This window comes from Cryptotermes secundus, unplaced genomic scaffold (assembly GCF_002891405.2).
Source record: "Cryptotermes secundus unplaced genomic scaffold, Csec_1.0 scaffold528, whole genome shotgun sequence".
In the NCBI taxonomy this organism is placed as follows: Eukaryota; Metazoa; Arthropoda; class Insecta; order Blattodea; family Kalotermitidae; genus Cryptotermes; species Cryptotermes secundus.
The window spans coordinates 362838-387445 of NW_019724748.1; the positions used below are offsets into that span (position 1 = coordinate 362838).

General features: G+C 40.0%; 2 protein-coding genes across 10 annotated transcripts in view; one reads left to right on the forward strand and one right to left on the reverse strand.

Annotated features, from left to right (window-relative positions):
* LOC111862893 (carboxypeptidase D) overlaps positions 1-2818 on the forward strand; it is a 35102-nt gene extending 32284 nt beyond the window's left edge. For 2 of the 3 annotated variants that reach the window (XM_023848686.2, XM_023848688.2), the window contains exon 10: positions 308-960. In XM_023848686.2, the coding sequence (XP_023704454.1) occupies positions 308-403 (96 nt within the window). In that variant the 3' untranslated portion in view covers positions 404-960. Of the gene's footprint in view, positions 1-307; positions 961-2264 lie in introns of those variants that run through there. The other variant, XM_023848687.2, reaches the window with a different exon arrangement.
* The window catches only part of LOC111862891 (trafficking protein particle complex subunit 11), a 35109-nt gene continuing 11331 nt past the window's right edge, over positions 831-24608 (reverse strand). For 4 of the 7 annotated variants that reach the window (XM_023848682.1, XM_023848677.1, XM_033750844.1 and 1 more), the window contains 15 exons: positions 23138-23279; positions 21083-21256; positions 18627-18705; positions 18487-18541; positions 17093-17300; positions 16208-16410; positions 15054-15383; positions 14359-14594; positions 11706-11848; positions 9246-9479; positions 8130-8287; positions 7534-7753; positions 4295-4480; positions 3816-3869; positions 1005-1090 (listed from right to left, as the gene is read on the reverse strand). In XM_023848682.1, the coding sequence (XP_023704450.1) occupies positions 3825-3869; positions 4295-4480; positions 7534-7753; positions 8130-8287; positions 9246-9479; positions 11706-11848; positions 14359-14594; positions 15054-15383; positions 16208-16410; positions 17093-17300; positions 18487-18541; positions 18627-18705; positions 21083-21256; positions 23138-23279 (2413 nt within the window). In that variant the 3' untranslated portion in view covers positions 1005-1090; positions 3816-3824. The other 3 variants (XM_023848679.2, XM_023848678.2, XM_023848680.2) reach the window with 3 other exon arrangements.

Below are 24608 nucleotides of genomic sequence, written 5' to 3' on the forward strand. Positions count from 1 at the left end.
GCATGATATATGATACTATAATCACTGATTAGCGTATGTACTGAGTGCACATCATATTTGGATAAGAGTGGTACTAGATAAGACAAGGTATGTGTTGGAAATTTATACTGTCAATATTCCACCCTACTCGAAGAGCAGCATTACATGATACAAATTATTACTCGGAAGTCATTTGCAGTGTATGATGGTATATAAAGTAATTACCAATGTGCACAGAATAAGAACCCAATAAACAGCCTCAACTAGCATTGAAGAGTACTGAATATCATAAAAATATATGTAAAATATTGCTTTTTTTTTTGTGCAGGCTAATAGCGCAAGATTAAATTTCATGGACATCTCTCTCTTGATATCTGGATATATCACATTTTCTGTGGTATATCTGTTAAGTAATGGGTGCTGAAGAAGCAAATATACACATCACAGGATAACTACACAGCAGAAGGTATACTTTTATGAAGTATAAAGCAAGAAGTCAAAATATGAACTGTACACTGAAAGCATACACCTAGAAAATATGAAATAAATGAAAAACAATTATATTCAGGACAATATTTTAATGAACTAATGATACAGACTGCAGTCTCAAGTTGACAATGGAAATACAAAAAAATGCAAATAATTATTAATGTAGATATGTACCATATTAAAACCAGATGTGGTACTCTTTTGAGCATAAGCAGCTGTAAAGAGTCCAGCAGTGTTAAGCATGTCTGCAGATTTCTAGCAGCAGATAATAACTAGGAAAATATCACACATCCTGAACTGGATATGACTCTGTTCCTACAGTCACTTCCGCTGCCATTTCTTCTGTGCTGCAAAGATGTATGGATGTAACCTAAACATGAAGAGAAATGTGAACATCCTGCAGCTCTTCTTCATGGCAACATCTCCCCTGCATTTTCCTTTCCTTCCTGTAATGAGTGACCCATATGAATATGGAAACAAGATGATCCTCAACAGAATATGTGCAGCCAAAAACAATTATGAAGATGTCTTCCGGGATGTGATGTTGTGCAGTCTTATAGAAGTTCACTTGATTTTCAGAGGCATGTGCTACCTCCATCTGCAGGGCAGTAGAAATAACTCTCTGGAACAGTAATGAACTGTTACCAGACTACATAACATCAGATCTCATCATTATCATCACTATGGTAACTTCATATCTCACAAGAAGGGTGTTAATAACAATAGCTGACAAACACTCCAAAGAGTTCCAAACTTAGATTGCAATGACAGGGAATGAGATAAAGAGAGGGACCATCTTCCACATGTAACACGTACCTAGAATCAAGACAGGGAAACAAACAATACAAATTAATCACTAAACAAATTCAATGGAACTTTGTGAGTATATCTTAGATGAAAGTAATGAAATACAAGCAACAAACTAGAGATTCCATGAAACCAAAACAGGCCACATGGTGTAATACCAGAAAGGCTCAAGATTATGACAATCTGGACTATGGGAAAAATACTGAGTTATAACTGAGATAAAAATGATAAATACATGTTCAATACTTTGGGAGCTGGTGTGGTAAGTTTCATTGTACAGGATAGAGAATTCAACGAGTTTCAGTCTTACTACTATTGAGTGACTTCAGCTTTCAGGGCTAGGCAGCATTGAATGTTGAGGGTTTTCCAATGTTTGCAAACCTTGCAGCTGCTACCTTCAGGGTTAATGACTGAAATGGGTTTGGTAGTTCTTACAACTCTCACACTAGGGAGAGTGTTGGAGATGAAGCCGTGACTTGATGAACATAGGAGCGGGATGTTAACCAATAGGGAGCATCCATGTGGTGGATGAACATAGGAGCAGGAAGCTAACCAATAGGGAGCACCCATGTGGTTAATGGAAAGAGGTGAAGAGAAATGTTTCAGTAGCCACACACTTAATGAAAAGAGGTTATGAAATAATGTTCTGGCAACCAGGTGGTCTGAGATGAGGAGGAATAAACATTTCAGCAAAACCATGTTTAGGACACAAAATTAAGATTTTCTTTCCTCCTGCCAGTCCTTTCTTTCTTCCCCTATGTGAACAGGAAAGGGATTCTTCTTTTACCCTCATACAGACAGGATGGAAGTTCAGTGATTGCTGGATGAAGGTTGTTCACTGTTGGGTTTGGTGGGGGAAAGCTGAAGACAGGTTTTACTCTGTCTGTAGCTGTCTTCACAGTTAAAGTTATGGGTGTGTTAATGGTAGAGCCAGATATTGGCTATAACATCTGTGCTGTCAAAGCTGATGCTGTATTTTGTTTCTACAGAATATTCAGCTACCACTGACCACTGGTTCTCCCGCTTGGTGCCTCTGATGTGTTTGGAAATCCTGGTGGATATATAACAGCCTGTTTGGCCAATGTACACCTTGCCACATGAGCAGGGGACCTTGTAAACTCTCAGTTTTTAAGTCATGAGGGTTGTCTATCATTGGTGGACAAGAAGCAGGATGCCATTTAGTTAAATGGCATTTGGATTCTGTGAATGCCTCTTTCCTTCTGTAGCCTGGAGATGCAGTCCGTGGTGCTGTGAATGTAAAGTACATAGGTATGCCATGCAGTCTTGCTCACTGCTCCTGTTGATGGAACTGGCCTTTGATGCTCTGTTATGTCCTGGAGGGAGTAGCCATCGGCTTGGAGAATGAACTTGACACACTGTAGTTCTGTTTGGTTTATGTAATCCAGAAATCATTTAACAAAATGACATCCTGTTTCAGGCCCACTAAGAACAGACAATCCCTGATTCAAACATATTGTCATGTGTTTGGGTGACTAAGATGCGGGTTTGGATTGGTAACTGGATTTATTAATAACCTACAGGTTGTAACTACAATTAATTATTATACTATTGCTGCTTTACATAATGTACAATCACTCCACACTATCTTCAGTCTATCTGCACTGGTTTTCACGGATTTACGAACATGGGAACTATAACAGTCTCACTGAATCACACACTCCAAATATTACGCATAAATAAAGTCTTCAAATCACACATTAAATCCTCCCAGGCCGACCTCCTGTACTCTTTTGTACTCCTGGTTCCAATTTGCTCCATTTGTATGATTCTGCCGCTACTACTATCTATGCCAGCTTAGGAATTCCGCTCACTTATATAGCCAAGGGATGGACATTGGCCAACAGTAAACACATGTCATGTGATCACTATCTCATGTTGTGACGCCACTGCAGGCACAGAAAACACAGCCTCCTCCACTGTTGCATAACCTAGCAATGGACTGTGTTTACAGAGCTGTTGCCTGGCAACGTATTCATTAAATCTGTTACAATATGCAGTTTATTACAAGGTCCCCTGCTTATACAGCAAGAGGGACAAAAGGGAAGTTGTAGCCAATATCCAGACCTACCATCAAAACAACAGCTCCACAATTTTAGCCATGAAAGCAGATTAAGATTATGTAAACCTGCCTTCATCTCTTCCTCCCCCAAACCCACCGCTGAATCACCTTCATTCAGCTATCTCTGAACTCCAACATTTCTCCCACCTTATCTCAAGACAACCTGGTTGCCAGAGCACTGCTCATCCTCTCTTTTCATTAATTACATGGATGCTCCCTATTGGTTAGAATCCCAACTCTCTGTCCATCCATCATGGCTTCACCTCCAACATACTGCCTAATGCAACATCTATGTAAGAACTGCCAAAACCTTCCTGAAGTCACCCTGAAGATGACATCTGAATGGTTTTCTGAAATGCTGGAAAATTCTCAAAATTTAAAGCAATCCAGTCCTGAAAGCCAAAGCCATTCCATAAGCTTTGGCCACAAGACTGTTGGGACCGTGTGAGACTGTGCCCACCTGTTCTCTTCATGAGGCAACCTTGATGGCAGCTGGACTTCCTTTGCCTTGAGGCTGAAACACAAAGAGAGGGTCTCACTGACACAAGTCATACTATTCCAGTTGTTCCTCTCCCTCCTTTACCCTTCTTCTTCCCTCTATATGCCATGTATTAAGACTGGCAACAAAGTAACCTCAATTTGGTCCACAGTTCAACCAGTAACAAAAGGTATCCGGTCTAAATTTGGTTCAGGCTACTTTAATGTATGTCCCCTTAACTATATTTTAAGTAATTCACTTTCACTGGTGTTTTCTATCAGTAATTTCAGGTTTGCAAGGATATTAAAGCTTGTGCACCTCTTTCAGATATTACTTCCTGGTAAATGTGTTATTTTCAATACACACTGTGGGTGTATATACTGAATAGTGCCTTATAACTCAGCCTTTTATGATATATGAGAGCATGCTGAAAAGTACTGGTGCCACTTGGTAACACTTACCATAACAAATACATGTGAAGGTAATGATCGGTCCAGGAGCTCAGTGATCTCAGCCTGCCTGATCGGAATATTGCCTTGGTCAGAAATGGTAAGTCTCAAGCGTGGCAGGGCTACTAGTCCAGACTGCAGAGGATACAGGTTGTAGCACATCTTGTGGACTGATTCTGGTAATATGCGTAGCTGTAACTGTAACAATATCACACAGTCAACCAGTGTAGATGACAGATGATACAAACTGCAATCCATCTTGAAAAGTGATTCTGGCAAGGTGTACAGCTGTAGCTGCAGAAACATCATACTGCCATCCAATGCAGGTGGCAGAGGATATAGATTGTAACATATCTTCTGAGGTACTTCTGGTAAGATCAGCAGCTGTGACATCACACACTCAGCCTCAAAGGAAAAATCAGATTTTGTGTGTATATACAATGGTATACTCATGTTGCACAGCATAAATTGGCTACAAAGGGCTTTTCTTATGCTTTGTAAGCACCTGAAAAGTATTTTGTTGCAACATTCAGGAGTTTCAAGGGTATGTAATACTGGTAACTCAAACGCTTGACCATTCAGTTGCACGTACACGCAGGAGGACATATTATGACCGATTGAAACACTGGCTGAATCATGACACCACAGTAATATTGCACACTGTCACCAACTGAGGGATATTTGACAGTGAACTTCTACAAATTACTTGTGACTGAGTAACAAATTTTTAACATTTGCTCAGTTGCTGTAGCAACACTTCAGTGTGAATAATAACTTTCTGAAGGCCTCTGTTTATTCTAGAAGAAAATTTCTACAAATAAATACCAAAATGAAGTACTGAACCAGTTTCTGAGTTTCAGAAATAACATGTTATTTGCACACCCAACAGCACATAATCATAATTACAAATTACATACATAGTTTCTTAAGACCAGTAAATGATTTCCTCAAAACTGTAAGCTATACAGCAAATGTATATGACATCAAATAACAAACTGCATTGTAATAGAATACAGAATTATATTTAAAAATGAAGTATGATTGCTCACTTTCTAATCTAGCTTGTAACCTTCACCTTCAAGGTTAGTCAAACTGCATACTGAAGCTGTTCTACTCGTTGTACTCGCAATCTGCAAAACGTGAGTTGGGAAAAGAAATGGACTCAGGTCTTACAGTGGGAGTAGCAGTAGGGCTGTACACATAGACACAAGCCATTAAAACAATAAGAATTCTTAACCTAGGCTGAAGTAATAGAGTGAAACCAGACTTTACGTTTCTGACAGGACCATTTAAAATGAATGTAAAATCAAGTACATGAAAATTTATGTAGCTACCAAAATTAAATTAAATTTATACTGTATGAACTACTTACCTCCACGAGGCCGAGCTCTTCTTGAGAAGCTGCCCCTTGCACAGCTACTCAAGAAGTTTCCAATATTTTTTGGAACCCGAAGGTTCATTACTGTGTTCACAAGAGCCTTCCACTGGTCCCTGTCCTGAGCCAGATCAATCCAGCCCATACCACCCCATCCTGTCTCTCTGAGATCCTCTCCTTGGACTTCTATCCACCGTTACAGGGCTCCCCTTTCATGCAATGTCTTGTGTGGTGGAAGCCTGATGAACAGCCAGTCTCATCAGCATGACACCCTTAATAATTTTGAGTAAATGTTCCCTTCTCCACTCCCCCATTCTGCACCCTCCTGATACAGTTTTGTAAACAACAGTGTTCCACTGCTCGTAACCATCAGAAGCTTTAAAATCTTCAACGACCATCAGTGTGCCACTGGTTATTGCATTGCAACCTCTAGCTTATTTAAACCATGTGATCAACAAACTCCCCAGTTCTTGAAATGGTGACTGTTCCAAGATCTCCCTTTGGCCAGAGAACCTGCCACATCATGAGTAACACTTTTCAATTCTTTTCCCGTTCTTAATAATAGCGTTTAATGTTGACAGTGCAATTCCTACTCTGGCAGCTAGTGCACACTAGTAACTACAGTGCTATCGCTAATTCACCACAGCTTGCACTAAGTCTTCTCAGTCTGCTTCATCTTCTCCAGTTGTTGCCTGGTCATCAATGCTGCACCTTCCTCAGCTTCCATGTTCATGCCCTTACTGGCCAGTGACTGTCTCACAATTCACTTCCAGGCTGGTGGTCATCTCACACCAAACTCCTACCTCACTGCTGTCCCAAGACTCCCTCATAATTGCAGCTGCTCCATGTTATATAGCCTTGGCATGGACCACACAGAGAATGCCTCTCAACAGTTCTTCTATTGTTGCTTGGACCGCAGAGAAACTACCATTCCTGTGAATTACTGCTTATATGTCTAACATACTTACTAGGCATTTTCTTTAAGCTATACACAGAAAGGCCATGGGATTTTAACACCTTTTTCATGGAATATCAATGGCACTTTCTCAGAACACAAAGGCATTTCTTTGTAAAGATGTTCATATATTCAACCACAGGAATGAGATCTGACAGCATCTGAGGTTTCTCCATTCTGTCTCTCACACATCATTCAATGGTACTTCCCCTTTAAAGAGCACATACTATTCCATTCATCAAATAATTCATGAACCCCAAAACACAGTCATCATACCCCTCTAGTAACCAGGCCCCAAGCGGTCTCCGTAGTCTAGAGGTAATGTTCCCACCTCATGACTCGTAGTACGCGGGTTCAAATACCCGGCGGAGGTCGTTGAATTTTTAAGGGCGGAAAAATTCAGGGAACAAGTCCTCCGGGAGGGACTTTAAGCCGTGGGTCCCGTGTCATAGCTTTACGGCACGTAAAAGAACCTCATATCTCCAAAGGAGGTCACTGAGCCAAATTACGGACGTTTCCCGCCCAACAGTAGTCTCTAATACCTCTGGTAGATGGGGGAAGCATTATAGATACCTCTCAGCTAGTAGAGCCGGTCTCGCTGGCTGGGCGGGACTGATGGTAAGCACCAGTACCGGTAGGATATAGAGACTGGTAGAAATCATAGAGGGAAGCACAATGGACCAATACAGGTCTAAGTGCATGGGGAAACCCACCCTCTCCAATAACTAACTAACTAGGCCCCATCTCATACATTTTCGCAGCATCACTGCATTACAGTAAGAAACAGAATAATCGCACTTACCAATAATGGTTCTCGGTTATGCTGGTGGCATCATTAATTACTACAGTTCATGTTACTGAGGCTCCAACAGAAAGAGTCACACATATAATTTTAATTTCTTGAATAATGCTGTGATCTACCTGCTTATGCCCTGCAAACATGAATTCATCGCTTGCCTCCATGCTAAGCTCCAACTCAAGCAGCCGAGAAGTATAATTGTGAATGTGGTACGATACAGCCATCGGTGTGCGTACCCAGCCATGTGCCGGAAGGTTCATTTGTACATACAGTGGTGCACTTTCTACATGTATTGTTGGCATCGTGACACTGCTGCTAGTCACAAGTCCCTTGCTTCCTTCCCTAATGGTAAACAAACACTGTATTATTACAGGAAGCCATATGAAAAGGAAGCGTAACTCAGAATGGAAGTCCATAAATCGTAAGAAATTTGAACATTGACAAATATTCTTTGAGCTCTGGAGCCAATCTATAGCAAGACTCCAGATATACCTAGTATATTCCCTGCTTAACAAAATCCATTCACTCATAGTCTTAAGCGTTTGCTTCATTCAGATATTTATATTGGACAAAGGGCTCCAGAAATAGACTTAAATCTATTTACCCATACATTTTAACAGGTCAAATACATACTCACAGTCAGCCTCTATTAACTCAGCTGTGGGATGTGTGGGTTAGCATATTTCTGGAGAAACAGTTTAGAGTACTGCAACTCTACCTCTTCCATTTGAGAGTGTAGACTCCAAGGGCTACAGGCTGGTCGCTGGGTTCACTGACAGTGACACAGAAAGCCTCAGCTGCAGTTTCCCCATTCTTGAGGTGCAGAGACTGAAGCTGTGACTGGAGCTTGGCATCCACAGAGAGCACCTGCTGTGACTAGATGACACAGATATATCACATCAAAATATGATCATCATTTGCGGATCTACTTCCCTCACTAAGGCAAGACAGACTTATGACATCACTGTGTCTCCCTCAATTTTAAACCAACAGATGGATTTTCATGAAATGTGACATAACATTATAGCACTTGGAGTGACTATTTTCACATTTTTTAATTTCCTGCAATCAATAATATGAATATGGCTCCCTATCACCAATAATATGAACATGGCAGCCATATAAACTCATGAGGTAGGAGTGACAGCAGTAATTAATACAGTACATACATATGTGTATTTTTGTTGTAGCAGATTCTGTGGGGGGTTGCTTTTGATGCTTTTAGTACTGCAGGCTATACAGCATCAACTACTAAATTACTAAGATGAAAGGACTTGGAAGGAAGTGGTTCTGGCCTAATTGAGGCACCATCCTGGAATTTCCCAGGACTGAGGAAAATAATGAAAATTGTGGGCCAGCATAGGTGGAATCCTGGCTCAGATTTCAACTGAACACATCATAAACACAAGAAGAGAATGTTACTGCTAGACCAACCTGTTCAGTGTACTTTTCTCAAAGTCTTCTTTTTGTGGAATACAAAACAGCAAGGAATCTAAACATCTATGTTTAGTTCTCAGTTTGATGGCAACTAATGAAACATTGGAACTAAGAACATAGAATTCCATACAGAGGTAGATCACAAAGATACCTACAGAGATATTGTATGAATCATCCTCTATGCATTAAGAATTACAAACATGGTAGGAAATTGCCTTCAAATCATAAAGGCAATATTAACTTAGACATGTACAACAGCCCAATAATACATACTCGATTCAACAACAGTTTCTAAAGTTGTCTTCCCTTGTTTGACTCAAACAAAGTTCATTTCACCTAAACTAAATGTTACTGGCCCAGAAAAATTTCACTGTTACTGTGAAAATTTAAAACTCACCAGATCAACGGTACTGTCTTCAATTATCAGTGGAGAAGGTGAAGCGCAGTTCACATGTGGCATAACAATGAATGGTTCCTTTGCAAATGTCTTTGCAATAGGTTCAAACTTGAGTGAGAAAAACTTTGCCGTGATGTCAAAGGGTTTCACAACAGGCACACTGATTAATTCTTCCTTTACACATGAACTCTCCACTCTCTGAGAATCTCTGTTTATGGCCATGTTATAAGTTACCTACAACAGAAGTTACTCATTACACTTAACACAACTGCAACTAACTCCACGGAACACAGTCCTTCTCGAGAAGCTGCTCAATTTGCCACCTAGTTTGGAAAATGAAGGTTTGTTAATGTGTTCACAGCAGCCCACCACCAGCTCCTGCCCTGAGCTAGGCAGATCCTACACATATCCTCCCAACTAAACACAGGGCTTCCAAATGGGGTTCCCCCCTCAGGCTTTCTCGAGAAGCTGCTCGATTTACCACCTAGTTTGGAAAATGAAGGTTTGTTATTGTGTTCACAGCAGCCCACCACCAGCTCCTGCCCTGAGCTAGGCAGATCCTATGCATATCCTCCCATCTAAACACAGGGCTTCGAAATGGGGTTCTCCACTCAGGCTTTCTTCCTCCCTGTAGCACTGCATAACATGCTGGTTTGAACTGTTCTGAGCCTCCTGCCCAACCTCCAAAATAGAGGTTGTCCTCAACTGCTTATTCAGTACAATCACATACACCCTCAGTATCTAAAGATCATCTGCTCCATTAGCAACCTCAGGACCTGCCATGCTGTGGGAACAAGGGATCCACTTAACATACAAACAAAGGGAAAATTTCACAGACAATAACTGGCAGATACATTTAATCCCCTGAACCGTGCAACGGTTCTTCCCTGTGAAGTTCCTTGGAGTCCCCCCCCCGAAACGCCGGGATGCGAGCCGTTCCTCTTTTTCCACTTATAGTCTTTGCTGACGTCAGGTCAGCTGACCTTGTCCCCCCCCTCCTGGAAGCAATGCGAGGTTTCTTGGTTACGCTGAATGAATGCTTCGTTCTCTCTTCCCGATACCTCCGGTCAGGTAACTTCGCTGCTTCTAAATTCTGTGTTCAGGTTGAATTGAGTTTGTGAAATTTCGTTTCGGCCCTTGCAGTATCCGAAGGGGGAAGAGCGCCCTCGCGACGTGATGAAGGTTGTATCAAGTCGCGAGGTTAATCTTGTGTTTGTAATTTGGAAACGCCAGTAAGTGACTTACTGTTGTATTTGGTTTCCTTTTCACCACAACGCCGTGTGGCGTAAGTAAATGGATTTGTTTGAAGTTTGAGTTGGCTTGAATAGCCGGTCGCCCTTCAGGCGTGTCAGTATGAGTGTATATTTCTTGTGCCCTTAAGGCTCGCCAGAGTACAGTCTTTTCCTAGTCAAATTGATCAATGCCATGAGGCGTGCCTATGCTTGCGTCTGTGCGCTTAGCCACAGAGTAATTCTGTATAAACGGTTGATTATGTTTTGACCAGTGCCTGCCCATCAGGCAGAGTACACCTGTATACTTTTGTTATCAATATACACATTTATTTATATGTTGGAAACGCCAGTCGTATTTGTGTATACTTGGGTGGTGTGTGTGTTCCCTACTAGTTCAGACCAGCAGATCCGTCCAGCTTGGCCCATAGTGCTGACAGTGGTTTTCCTCTCCCGAGATCCCCTACTTGACCTTGGGGAGGCATAGTGCATCACGTACAAGCAAGTCGTCTTATGAGCCTGTCCCTTACCCATATTGATTAGGAGTTCACGGGTCTAAGTGGGTAGGAGAACTGGGTTCTTGACCCACAGGGTCGAGGGACTCGACGGCTCACCCCACAGTGTTCATCGGGGGCATTAGTGAACTTGGAAAGAAAGCTGCATAAAGAGTTATGACCATTTCTCACTGCCAATCTGATTCTTTCAAGTCTTACCTAAGCCTATTGTTAACCTCTTTCCTATGGTTCAGTGTAGACGGAATATCTTGCGTTATATCAGTACCCTATATGCCCCTCTTGTGTTAGGTGCTTCTTATTTTATCATCTACCTTAAATAGCCCTGCATACTAACCAACTACAAACTCTCATTTATTATCATAATCCAAAGATTCAACACACTACAGTGATACCAAGATTTTTCACTTCTGAAGGGGGGGCCACCTAATATAAACATAAAATTGAGGAAATTAATGTTTATGAAACATAAAGAAATATTTGTGTTGCTTCATACTGTAAGAAATTGAAAAATGATGTCAAAATTTGGAAAGAATACAAATTTGATGAATCTTAAATCAGTTACATTTTAATATTGTTCTTACTGGAACCTGGCTGGGACAAAATGACAAGCATGTAAAATCAGGGAAAATGTAAAATCCAAGTGTGTAAAACTGATGTTACTGTAATACCAAAACCCACCACTGGGCACAGTCATGAGATAGACTGAATTGTCCAACCTTGACAATGATGTTGCGATTTCCAACTCGATGGGCACGCAAGTAGAAACATTTCTCCATGCTTGAGCCTTTCTCTAGGTCACCGAAAGAAAGTAGCAACGGAAGTGGCACTAATTCTGTAGCGACATCCTCACACAGTTGTGCTGAAATATAATTTGGTTTGTGTTGAGGACGTGAAGGTTAGCATTACACTTCACAGGCAGTTTCTAAATGACATCAAGTAACTTCTACTAAAAGATATTTCCCAAAACTGATCTTGACTACAACTCACAGGCTCTTGTTCCATGCATGTAAGAATACTTTGAACCTACCAAGTAGGCTGGCACATTAGTAATGTGTCTGTCACATTCAGGATACACTCAGTCTGAACCCAAACCAAATTCCAGCTATTACAACAAAGGCTCTTGTAGTTTTCCTAAGACTCTCCAGGCAAAAAACTTGACAGTAGATCACAATCATTTTATCCTTCATTTCTCCTGTTCATCATTCTATCTCAACTCTTCTGACTCTACATAACATAAGTAGCTCTTAGAATTAAAATCTGAGGCTTATAAAAATTATTTGACAAAAAATTCTGATTTCATGCATCAGTACCTAACTGTTAATTCTTTGGAATTACTGTTTTTTCTTCTTCTTTCTTTCTTCTTTCCTTTAGTTCATTTTAAAAATTTGCATTATCATTATTCATCATCGCAGCAGGGTTCCAAATTACATGAGTCCTGCAATGTGTATATGGTACAGGAGGTTTTCAAAGCGTGTAGTTATCAAATTTGTAGTTCTCACGGTTCTTAAGTCTCCACTGCATGGAGAACTTCTTGAGCAGCGAATACAGTGAAATCCGAATTAAGCATTCCTGCATTTACCTATATCCTGATTGCTCCCACATTTAGTGAAATGCCAATTTAGTATTCCAACATTTAGTGAAATTGCAGTTTGATATTACTGCACTGAGTGAAATCACATTTTCACATTTACTGAACTTTTTTTTTGTTCTGGTCCAAGCCAAAGTCAAATACAAAAAAATAAAAAAAAAATAAAAAAATATATTACTAGTATTTTCCTGTCAATTTCAAATAGTAAATAACCTGCACTTAGTGTAAGAGACTTTTAACCTTCCAGAACTTACCTTAATTTGGTGAGATTGTAGGCAAAACAATTTATATTCATATTATCTCTCTGCCAGAAATCAGTGCCAAACAACCCAAACTTTGGAAAAGTAATGTCACATAGTGAACATGCACCTAACCACTCTTACGAGTATACTGGCTTCACCATATTCATCTGTCTGTCTATATGTGACAACTTGAGAAACTCAAGAAATTTGATAATGGAGAGATTTTACTAAAATTTATCAATACATTTTACCTTTCTTAGCACTGGACATAGTTGCCCAATATTTTACACTTTACATGAAGACCAAAAAGCACGTTTGCATGCATCTCACACATAATGTGTTAAATACTTATCATGGTAAAAATTAAACTTCTTTATTAAAACCGTCACAACACAACTATATTAATGTCAGTGCCTAAAGAAGTTGTATATTATAACATAACAGGATACCAAAAAAAAAAAAAGTTAAAAATTGTAGATAAAAGTAAATCTCACATTTTATGCCCAGTACACTCTCCTGCAAGTCACAATTTGTTAGACAAACAAAATGGATTTTATGCTGTCTGGAGACAAAGACAGAGCAAACACCAAGAACTGTTATTCTATGCACACATGTTTGAAGCTGTTATCATGTAGACATGAAAGTAATGACGAGTATTTCAACATTCTTGAAATCTTTAGTATTATCAGAACTAAGAAGCTAAAGATTTCTCATGCTTACATAACCTCTCGTACTTCAAACACTGACTGATGTTCTTTGATCACAAATTAGAATGGCTTTTGCATGCATGCTAAGTATTTCTGCCTCAGGTTCACCTAAATTCTCTATTCAGACATACATTTTTCAGATTCTGGAATGTCAACATTCCTTCCCCAAACAAGGAAGGAGGGCAGGACATGGCTGAATGGTACCTTTATGGACTACCAGCTATAAGCAGCTTGGAAAGCTAACCTGCAATAACAGTTAGTGCAAAACAGTGTGGAAAAGTAGCCTGGACCAGTTAGGAATTGCTCATTAGGATGATACTGATAGGAAAATACTCTTACCTTATACAAAAATTTTCCACATACATAACGTTAAGAAACTTATGATGCCAATGTTTTTTCTCATCATAAGCAACACTTGTTCAATAGAGGGATCATTGTCTTCAACACTGCTATGAATACAACTGGCAATAATAAAATTTTGCATCCATATTATTCCTGGAACTATTGATTACCTAGTGAAACCTTCTGTAAATGACCACGAGATCTCAAATTTGCTGTTCCAAATTCATATGACAGTAATAACTGATCATAACCTAACCTATACCCATAAACCTCAGTATATTTTCTTTTTGAGGATACAATGATACAAGGGCACGCTGGATGTCAAGTGCTGGCACATTCTGAAAAAAGTCTGAAAACCTTTGCAGTACAACCTGTGCGTGTGCTGGAAAGTACAACATTCTGCTAAAATTACCTAACACAGGAAGTTCATATTCTGATTTGTTCATAAACTCTCCTTTCTTCCCTGACTTAGGTACCCAAAGAAACTTACTGGATTGCTCAATATTGGGATCATCTCCACTTGTCTGGAGATTAACATTTGCAGATATCACTGTAATTTTATAGTTTTCTTTGTTCTTCAAGATGACCCTGATGGGGTACCATTCTGCAAGAAGAGCGGGCATATCATGAGAGACTTTCACCTCAAGTTTTGAGTCTCGTGAAACAATCTCAGCAGTTGCAAGTGGCCGCACATTATCAAAGTCTGGCATGTGTTGAGGTGATTGCCTGTAAAATATTATGCAATGTACAGTATGAATATGTAGCCACTGCTTTTCTTGGGTGGAAATGGTAACAGCAGACCACAAATACAAATGTTTCATGGTCCTCATTATCATACCATTCACGTACCATAATGAATTTAATTATAACTGCCTTTTTACAAGAACTAGACACTGGGAGAAAAAGGATAAAAATAACAATATTTAATTCCTTTCCCCAGGAAAATTCCTTGTATATAAGTAGGATACATAAATCATGGGAATGTAAATTATGTGAGTATATACTCTATGTATATTTCCAAAAGTTAGATCACGGAGAAATTACTTTTGGTCATTCAGTCACTGGAATAGTCCCAAAAAATTAAAATTAAAGAACTACAATTTCTGCAGAAATTGAAACTATGGCATGGAACATCAGAATGCTGTGGCATATGTCAAAAGCCCTCAAAGCAGGGGGCAATTTTACCTGAAATGCTGTAGCTCAGGACACATTCCATCACTTGGTGCTGTCTCTGCCCCAGTGCCGCTGAACCGCAGTATGGCACTCCGTTCCTGTGCTGACCCCAGATGCAGCAGAATGGAACCGATCTGGATCTCCTTGCCAACATCCTGGACATCTGGCAGGAACTGGCACACATAGCGGCGAACTTCATGACAGTGGAACAACAGAAGGGGATTGCCTGACGCATGGACATCCTGGGAACTGCTTTCACACACAGCAAACTCAGAACTGTAGCTGGGGTTGTTCACTGTCACCGAGAGTCGACTGAACTGCAGTGGGTGGGGGCAGCAGCTCCTGTGTCAACACCAAATAAATGATGTGTCAAATTCATGACACAGTTGTGGGATGTCGATGTTTGCTGAGACAACCTCTTGAAACTACAACAAATGTTTGTTGCGCTTAGAACGGGTATTACAGACAAGCAGGGAGCGTGTCTGAAGAGACTCCACTTGTAGTGGTTAGCCTGGTCTAGTGATGATGGTGCTGGGTGGAGGCCCCTAAAAGTTCTGGTAAGAACATATGATGCCTACTTTCCTTCAAATTCTTCAGTTTATGTGGTGAAACAGCCAGAAGTGTAAATGAATAATTACCTAATTTATAGATCCAATGCTGTACATAATTTTCACCAGTATGAATTCTGACTTATGTTAACTTTGTCAGGCATATCCTCTGAACACCATACTGTTTGGATTGAAACATAATTTCACATGCTTAGCTGGTTCATTAGTTATGACCATCAAACTGACAGTTATTTTGTAAGGCCAACACCTTGTTCTCTTAAATATAAAATGGGGGCGGGGATGAATTACCTGCTTGCATTCTTTTCAAGCATGAATAAGTAGCAAGGTTCATCAGGTTCAACAAGTTTATTTTGAGAATATACAAGATTGCCTATACATGTTATGGCCACCACTGACCACCAACATAAGGCACAGCCAACACTACAGCGAAACACTTCACATGTATGATGAATACAGGTCATCGTCATAAAGGCATTTCTACCATCAGAAATCAAGACTAGGCTAAAGTATTAATGCAATTAAAGCATGCCATATTTATCAAAATAACAAGACAGTATCAGTTATAGTCTGGTTTTATAAGACCCTGTGATGCAATACCTGATGAACACTTCAATCTCCACATACTGATCTGCCTTGTACTGAGGCTGTGTGAACCTGGCTTTACTCTCCACACAGGCCGTGATATTGCTCATATCCACAGCTACTGCGAGGGGCTCAGTATGAACAGCTGTGGTCCACAGATCTCTTGCATGCTCAAGCTCTTCTTCAGGGACATCTGGTTCTGGCTCTGGTGCTGTTTTCTGAAAACAGAAAAGAAAAGTATGCTAACCTATGGCTACATGACTAAGATCCTCACCCTTATGAATTGGTAATGCATGTGATGCATTTCAAACCGTTGCTGTAGGTGCCTCACTGGAAACGGGGAAGTGTATATTGCATGCACATGTCTTAGTACACAGTTTTATAGTCATGGAGAACCATACAGTGAGTCATTTCATTTTCACTGTGAGAACTTATTTTGAAACTAAGACCATTTTTCAAATGCAAAGACATTTTTGGCAAGAGTTTGATGTTCCATGACATCACAGAATTCTTTCACGTAATATCATTCTGCCCTGTCATACGGCTCCTAACAAGGCAGTACCACCATTTCTGGAAAAGAGGATATCCCTTGTAAACCAGACCCTGAGAGCCACAGTTATTAGCAGGATAGCAGCCAGCCAGCTGAGGAATGTATGCCATGGGGCGCCATTACCAAGCAAAGGCTGGTGAAGACGCAGAAGACTGAGCAGTCTTAGTGCATGCTGTAGTGAACTGGAGAGTGTGTGAATTAGCGAAAGTGCTATAGTTGTAGTCATGGTGTGTAACAGTCCAATAAATCCAATTACCAACACAAACTCCATGGCTAGTCAATAAATGCATTCTCTTCTGACCTATATTAACTGCTCTTTTGCTTTATTACACAGAGAAATCAGAACTTACCTTCAGAACTTTCATCACATTGTTGAATATTCGTGTCTTTTCTACCGGTAAGAGCAGTGATGAAGTCCCAAGGGCTTCCAATGAAAGCACTACATAATCCTGAATGTTGGCAGACAGGTATGCACATTTGAGTGCCAGAGTCAGTATGTTGGTAAGCAATTGCCACCACTTTTCACAGCGGTAGTCCCACAACATGTGTGTCAACAACCTGCAGCAAAGAAACAGACTTCAGTATCACAGCTTGCACTTCCTCCCGACAGTTCTGTCATCCAACCAGACACATGCCAAGTCTGTGTGAACTGGAGTTAGAAGCATAATAAACCTCTTCCCATGTTACATTTCTCAAGAACACAGCTTTGTACCCTATAATCGTGCTTGACAAAATTTCTGCATGTCATTTGGTCTGAACCACTTTTCAGGTGAGTTTGCAACCATGCATAGTGCCTATTATATCCAATCATTCATCCACCTGCTTGCACGCATGAAACAACTCAAAAAAATACTTGATGGTTTCCCAATATATTTGATACTGCAGAATTCTGTGAAAAATTATCACATCATTTCAGTTTTCATTTATATCAGAAAAGTTTTATGGTTGCTGTATATGAGGACCTACATGTGCGTGAAGAACTCACCTGTTTAATACTTGGTATGCTATCTATACAGGATTGAGACTCTTGCAGTCGTTATCAAGAGCTCTATGCTTGCTTTAAGTTATAAACATGCCAAACAACCATAACCATTACACAACACAAAGAAAATGTTGGCCATATTGCACCTACCCATGGAAGTGCTCAAATGTTGATTACGCAAAGGTTCTAATTCACTTTCTTTTGTCAAGCATTTGGATGAATAACAATGAACCTACAGAGAGCCCTACAAATCATTTTGATATTACTCATCTCAAATACATACTGTGACGTGGATGGCGCAACAGGAAGTAGGGGTCATGTGAACTCTGCATTTCCACAAGTGACATTACGCAACGCTCAGTAAACACCCCTCCCCGCGAGGCTGTGACGTCACACAACAGCGACTATTGCTAAGCAATGTGTAGGTAGAAACACCTGACAACAATACCTGATATCTGTTGCCGAGCAGCAAGGTGTTCTCTATGTTGCCCGTGCCGAGCCTAAATAAGAAGCAGCAAACACTATTCAGGAGTAGTGAGTACTGAGTAACCAGTCAGTTGCAGTCTAGCATTCGCCTGAGTGAGTGGAAGCAGGAGAAGTAATTGTGATACTGCCGATGACAGTAATTGTGAAATTGTAAATTGTGTAACTGAGAGTGAGTGGAATAAATTCGCTAGATCCAATACGGCGTAAAGTTATTTGTCGCGCATGACATACCCAACACGTGACAATATGTACCATTACTGGTCAAAACCAACTCACGTCAATGCCTTGCCATAATCCTGTGAATTGTAATACTCTTCAGCCATCTGAACCACTGGAATGAAAAAATAATATGCTGTTAAATATTACTACTCATTTATAGAATACACTACTCATATTTTGAATAAAAGGACACTCACCAAGATGTCTTCTCATGCGCGGGCAACGATATGTCTTAAATTGTGTAATGGCACTTCCAAGTAAGCCTATAATAACCATCTGAAAATGAGAATGAGGGGAAACCCCAATCGCATTACAGTTGGCACAGCACTGCTACATTCATATCAGAACACTGCTACATAATGCATAGGGAATTTTATGCACAGCCTTCTACACAAGCTGAATCCAATGTCCCTCACTGTAAGAATTAGAAGCAAGCAGGGGCTAAACATGCACAGTGATAAATCAAGCAGAGACCCCATACACTGGGCTATCTGAACCTGCAAATGGCTCACTACAATATTGTCACGATTATGTGTGACTGGTGACTCAGTTTACTGACCACTTGACCACTTACATACTCACAACTCATGACTACACTTTACAGATCACTGACACACTAGTGACCTTAGTTTATTACAGCCTACACTAGCCGTTTCCTGGCAACAGATTGTATTACAGGAACTATAACAGTCTCACTGAGTCTCACATAAGGTCTCCTCTTCACAGCTGCACTCTTGCAACTGACTCTTTTCTTCACAGCCTCCTGTACACAACTGAACTATCAACTACCTTTACCCCTTGTTTATAACAAAAGAACACTGTTCTTCTCTTGTTGTGTATGTTGTGGGTGTTACCTAGCAACAGCTGCTGTTTACAGAGTCACCACTTATCAATGGGTCTATAAGCAAAAGTGATCCCTTCTTCAGGCAATTTGTCCCAATAGACTACAGTGAACCTCAATTTCCTACTTTCTGAGGACTGTGCTTGTGACGTCTGTGATCAGTCTCACCTTCCTCCCTCTGGCTTGGTTTGCAAGGTGGTTACTTTCCACGTGCTCCCATTGCTCCTGAGCGGCTCCCTGATAAGGTTCCAGCTGGTCCAGGTGTACCACCATCAACCTCGATCAACAGTTCCACTGGATCTTGGATACCACATCATTTATCTGTGTCACTCTCTTGTATGGGCCTCCTGGACAATTTCCCCTTTGTGCGAGTTGGGTGATAGAGGCCGACACTGTCACCCTCCTGGTAGCCTGCACAGTTGGCCAGTCTGTTGTAACGAGTTTTCATCTGGTCAATGGCCAGCTTCGGCTGCTGGAGGGCATAATTCTGTATGTTGTGTACATGGTCAACCAAATTTTCTGCATGATCGATTATGGGCCATTCAGTGATGGGGATGCCCAAAACAGCAGGCTGTAGGGCAGAGTTCTCTCCCAAACACTTGGCTAGCTGGGATGAAACCTGGTGCGACAACCTTCTGTAGGTAATCCTCAACCATTTTGATATAGTGTTCCATCACACTGACCAACTGTGGTGGTGGTGGGGGGTGGGGGGCATGTGTGTGTCTTGCTCTTGCTCACTCTCAGGCATTGCAAAACCTCCTGCATGAGACGAGACTTGAAGTTATGGCCCTGATTACTATGTAGCTCAAGTGGTATTCCAAAGTGGCAGAAATTGGTAAGTAGCGCTTCTACCACTGTTGAAGCCTTTTGCTTGGGAATGGCATAGGCTTCCAGCCCCTTTGTAATATAATCCAAAGTGATCAGGAGGTATCAGATTCCTTGGCCACTCCGTGGGAAGGACCCTGCTACATCGATCACTATCCTTTTGATTGGGGCCCCGACATTGTACTGATGCATTTGCCCTGATTCCTGGTTCAGGGGCCATAAGTGGCAGCACAGTTGTTGCACTGTCAGCACTACTTCTTGAAATCGATTCTTGGGCCCAGTAGCTTTTGTACGTGGGGCTGAGGTTGGCGATGTCCAGTCTTTACTTCCTCCAGAATGGGTCCTAAGACCTGTTCATTCAGGTGCTCTGTTCTCAGAGCAACTGAACCACATCCAGCTGCTGCTACTGATGCAATAGCTTGCACCGGCTTGATGTCTGCCCGCGCCTCTATTTTGTAACAGTGGGTACACTCCTCTCAGCATTGCTGTGTTATGAGCCTGCACAGTGCTTAAAGTGACACAGTGATCTAGCATCTAACCAAGTAACCCTCTCTCAACTGCAACAGATTTGTGATCTGACAAGAAAAAAGATAGGCCGTGAGAGAGACTACGAACACTGTGATCACTCAAGGTAAGTCTGGAACAGGCAGCTGACATTCAAACAATTATTCATCACAACCAACATACATGGTTGAATGTCACGAAGTGGACATACTTCTTTATCATTAAACCATGTATGTCCACCTAAAAGGAGGACTGATCACAGTAGTTTTAATGAGGATGACTTTTCAAAGTATTCTCAACAGAAACTACTTCCTTGCTTTAATAAACAGCTCAAGAATGAAATATTTTAACTATTAGTACACTCTTATCAAAAGTTGTAATATTGATATTAGAAAAATTGGCTTCATTATCATAAACCAGTGCTCATTTAACTTACATATACTGGGCATATATCCTACTGCTCTACATCTGCATATCACTTACTGAATGGTGCACTCGCTGCTTCTCTTGGTACTGCAGAGCCTGAATTCCAAGCTTTTCTTTATCAGGGTCAGGAGGTTCGGCACTTAACTTTCCTGGACGCCAAGCCCTCTGGCCAAAAAACTCCAGCTGCTCCATGCCAGCCAATGGGTCAGGTTCTGGATAAACGTCCACAGCCTTTTGGGTCAATAAGAACAAAATATCTACAATTTTTTTTTTGATGGTGTCAGCCATAAATTAAAAACCTTTCTGATTTGTACACTGTGCTGTGTTGAATCAAATTCTAACATTATAGAGGATATTACTTCATCTTCGGGACCCGTAAGTTTCTCTGCAATGCAGGAAACTGCTTCTGAGACAAGAAGGAACAAATTGTAAACAGATTGAGTATAACATGAAAATGATCTTTACTTTACTTTACTTTATTTATTGCATTCTGTCAATCCATATAAGGTCAAACCAACCTATTGGATGTAGAATCTGTCATGTTTAGGAATAAAATAATAAAATATACATACATAACCATGTTTGAACATAAGATAATAAAATATACATTCCTAACCCATACAAGGACAAATGAAAACACTAAGAACCATTATAAATTAGTGCAGTTATATACAATAATACAAACACTGATACAGTTGCAGTAGATACATAAGCTGTGTAATTATATTATCCGTAGGAGAGACAATCAAGACAAAGTGTTCATTGAGAAGTTGATTTATATTCATCAATACTATAAAAAGCATGTTCAGTGAAATAGCTTTTCAATAAAAATTTGAAATCTTTAATATCTTTGGATAGCAATTTAATGTTTGAGGGTAAGTCTAACAATGATAAAGACCAACCAAATTAGCCAAAGTGGTAACGCTCCTTACTTGTACTTGGGACATTCCAGGTTCAAATTTTGGTTGGGACAAATGAGGTTATTTTCTTTTGTGGTTTTCCTCAGTCCCTCCAGCCTAGTGCCAGCACAGTATCTAAGGCCATGACCATTTCCTTCCACATCCTTTCCATTTCATCATTCATTAATCACTCCCTCAGTCTCAAATACTGGCAGTGTTGCTAAATAACTCATAAATAAATAAACAATGATAAATATATTCATTTGGCCTCCATTTGCAGAAGGTAGACAGGACCAATCTCATAATATCATATGATTTGTTATACTTACCTAACTACATAAATGATTATGGAACTGAATAAGAGGCCTGGGCCCTGAATGGGCTGGAAGACCCTTTAAAAAACCCACATACCTGACTGATCCCGTGATAGCAGAATTTCAAGATTAACTACTAATAATATCAAAGTCTATCACTGCCTCCACCTCCTCAATGTTCCAAGTGACCAGTTTCCTAGAAAATTTCCAACTGAAATTCTGTGTGGTTCCTTGTCATCTCCTTTCTAGCTACATGCCCAGCCAAACTAACACCCTTACATTTCACAATTCCAACAACAGTCTAATCCACAAAACCGTTCGTTTTGTAATATCCTAAATTGTTCGTGTATGCCCTTAGATCCAGTTATCTTCTTGAACACTTTAGTTTTCAGACATCTATAATGAAGAAGGCGTTGTATCTCCTGGGATATACTGTCATGTATTCCAGGGAAGGGCAACCTGTGTTTCAGAGGAGCATATTGCCTCCACCTTCAAAGTCAAAAAGTAAGCCAAGTAAGAAACCGGCATTAAGCAGACAACACTGCCTATTCCAGATGATAGAAGCCTTCACAGCCACTGCAATGAGAACTCAATATCCACTTGTAAACCAAGCCTTTCTTCATACTCATACAAAGCTGGCAAAATTGTTTTACACATATTGATCTTCAGCACTTCAGAGAGCAGATGTGACAGTAACTACTTAAAACCTGAATACATGTATTTCCCAAATTTACTCTTCTCCTACTTTCACAACCAAACACACTTCTACTTGTTACTGTTGTTCCAAAGTACTTACATTTTTAACATTACTTTTTAGATATACATACACATATACCTTCTACCCCTCTTCCATATCTAAAAGCAGAATACAATTTATGTTATGTCATTATTTTCAATACCTTACAAAGCTCTAAACAAGCCTCCTTTCTGTCTGCAGCATGCTGTGCTGCTTGCTGATAGTAGAATCCTGGGTGCTGTGTTTGCAGTGCAGGTAAACCTTGTCGGATTGCCTCATCAAAAATATCACCAAACACACAAAACCTAAACAGCATTCAGAAATTTACAAAAGTGTATTCCTGCCATGTACCACACACTAAATTTCATATCAGGCGCAAATTAAAAAACAGTGTAACACCTATACCTTGATGAAAACAAATTAAATTTACCATTACAGATTTAATTATGAGAGCCATCATAAAAAGTTTATGGGGAGACCAAATTTCATGATTATTAAAAGAATATGATTTGAGGCAGTCTACACAACAGTAAGTTCAGAAAACAAACAAGTTAGACACTATTGTGTCAACATCTGCTTTATTTTGCTGTTGATATCTTCACCACGTTTCGTACCTTACCTGGGTTATCCTCAGGTGTACATGAATATTTGGTGTTACATTTTTGAGTTGCATCTCAGTATATTTATTGACATGATGCATTCTTCAGAAACTGCATAAAGTGCATCATTCTACTTATCTGCTAAAGTTAAAATATTTTAAGCAAAACAAGGAAAACAAATTATATGTTGAAATTTGTATGAAATGTTAGGAAATCACCAAATTTCTCTCAATTTTAAGCACTTAATATGACAGTGGATAAGATATGAATTACTTATAATTTAAACTAAAGTTTGTCTAATTAAACATTCACTAAATAAAAAACAATTAAATAAATCTAAAGTCTTAACTAACTACTTGTACATGAAGCTGAGCACTTCTTGAGAAGTCACCATTTGCTTGACTACTCAAGAATTTCCTGAAATTTTATGGAACCAAAAGGTTCATTACTGTGTTCACAACAGCCCTTATTTGGTCCACATCCTGAGTCATACAAATCAAGCCTATACCACCTCATCCTATTTCTGTAACATCCATTTTAATATTATCCTCTCACCCACGTCAAGGTCTTCCTAGTGGTCTCTTTCCTTCAGGTTTCCCACCAAAATCCTATATTCATTCCTCTTCTCCCCCATGTGTGCTACATGATCTGCCATCTTATCCTCCTTCATTTGATCAGTCTAATCATGTTTGGTGAACAGTAAAACTTATGAAGCTCCTCATTATGAAGTTTTCTCCGCTCTCCTACCATTTCATCCTTCTTTGATCCAAATATTTTACTCAGCAGCCCATTCTCAAATACCCTCAATTTACATACGCTGTCCCCTTAATGTCAGAAACAAAGTTCCACACCCATAAAAGACTATAGCCAAATTATAGTTTTGTATATTACAATTTTCATGCTTTAAACATAAGGTTGTGATCTGAATTCAGTCTACTCTTAACTTCCTCAGTAATCAATTCTTAATTTCTTACTTTCTGAAATTTCTCAAATTTTCAAGGACTCTATTAGCTACATTTATGTTCTGATTTTGTC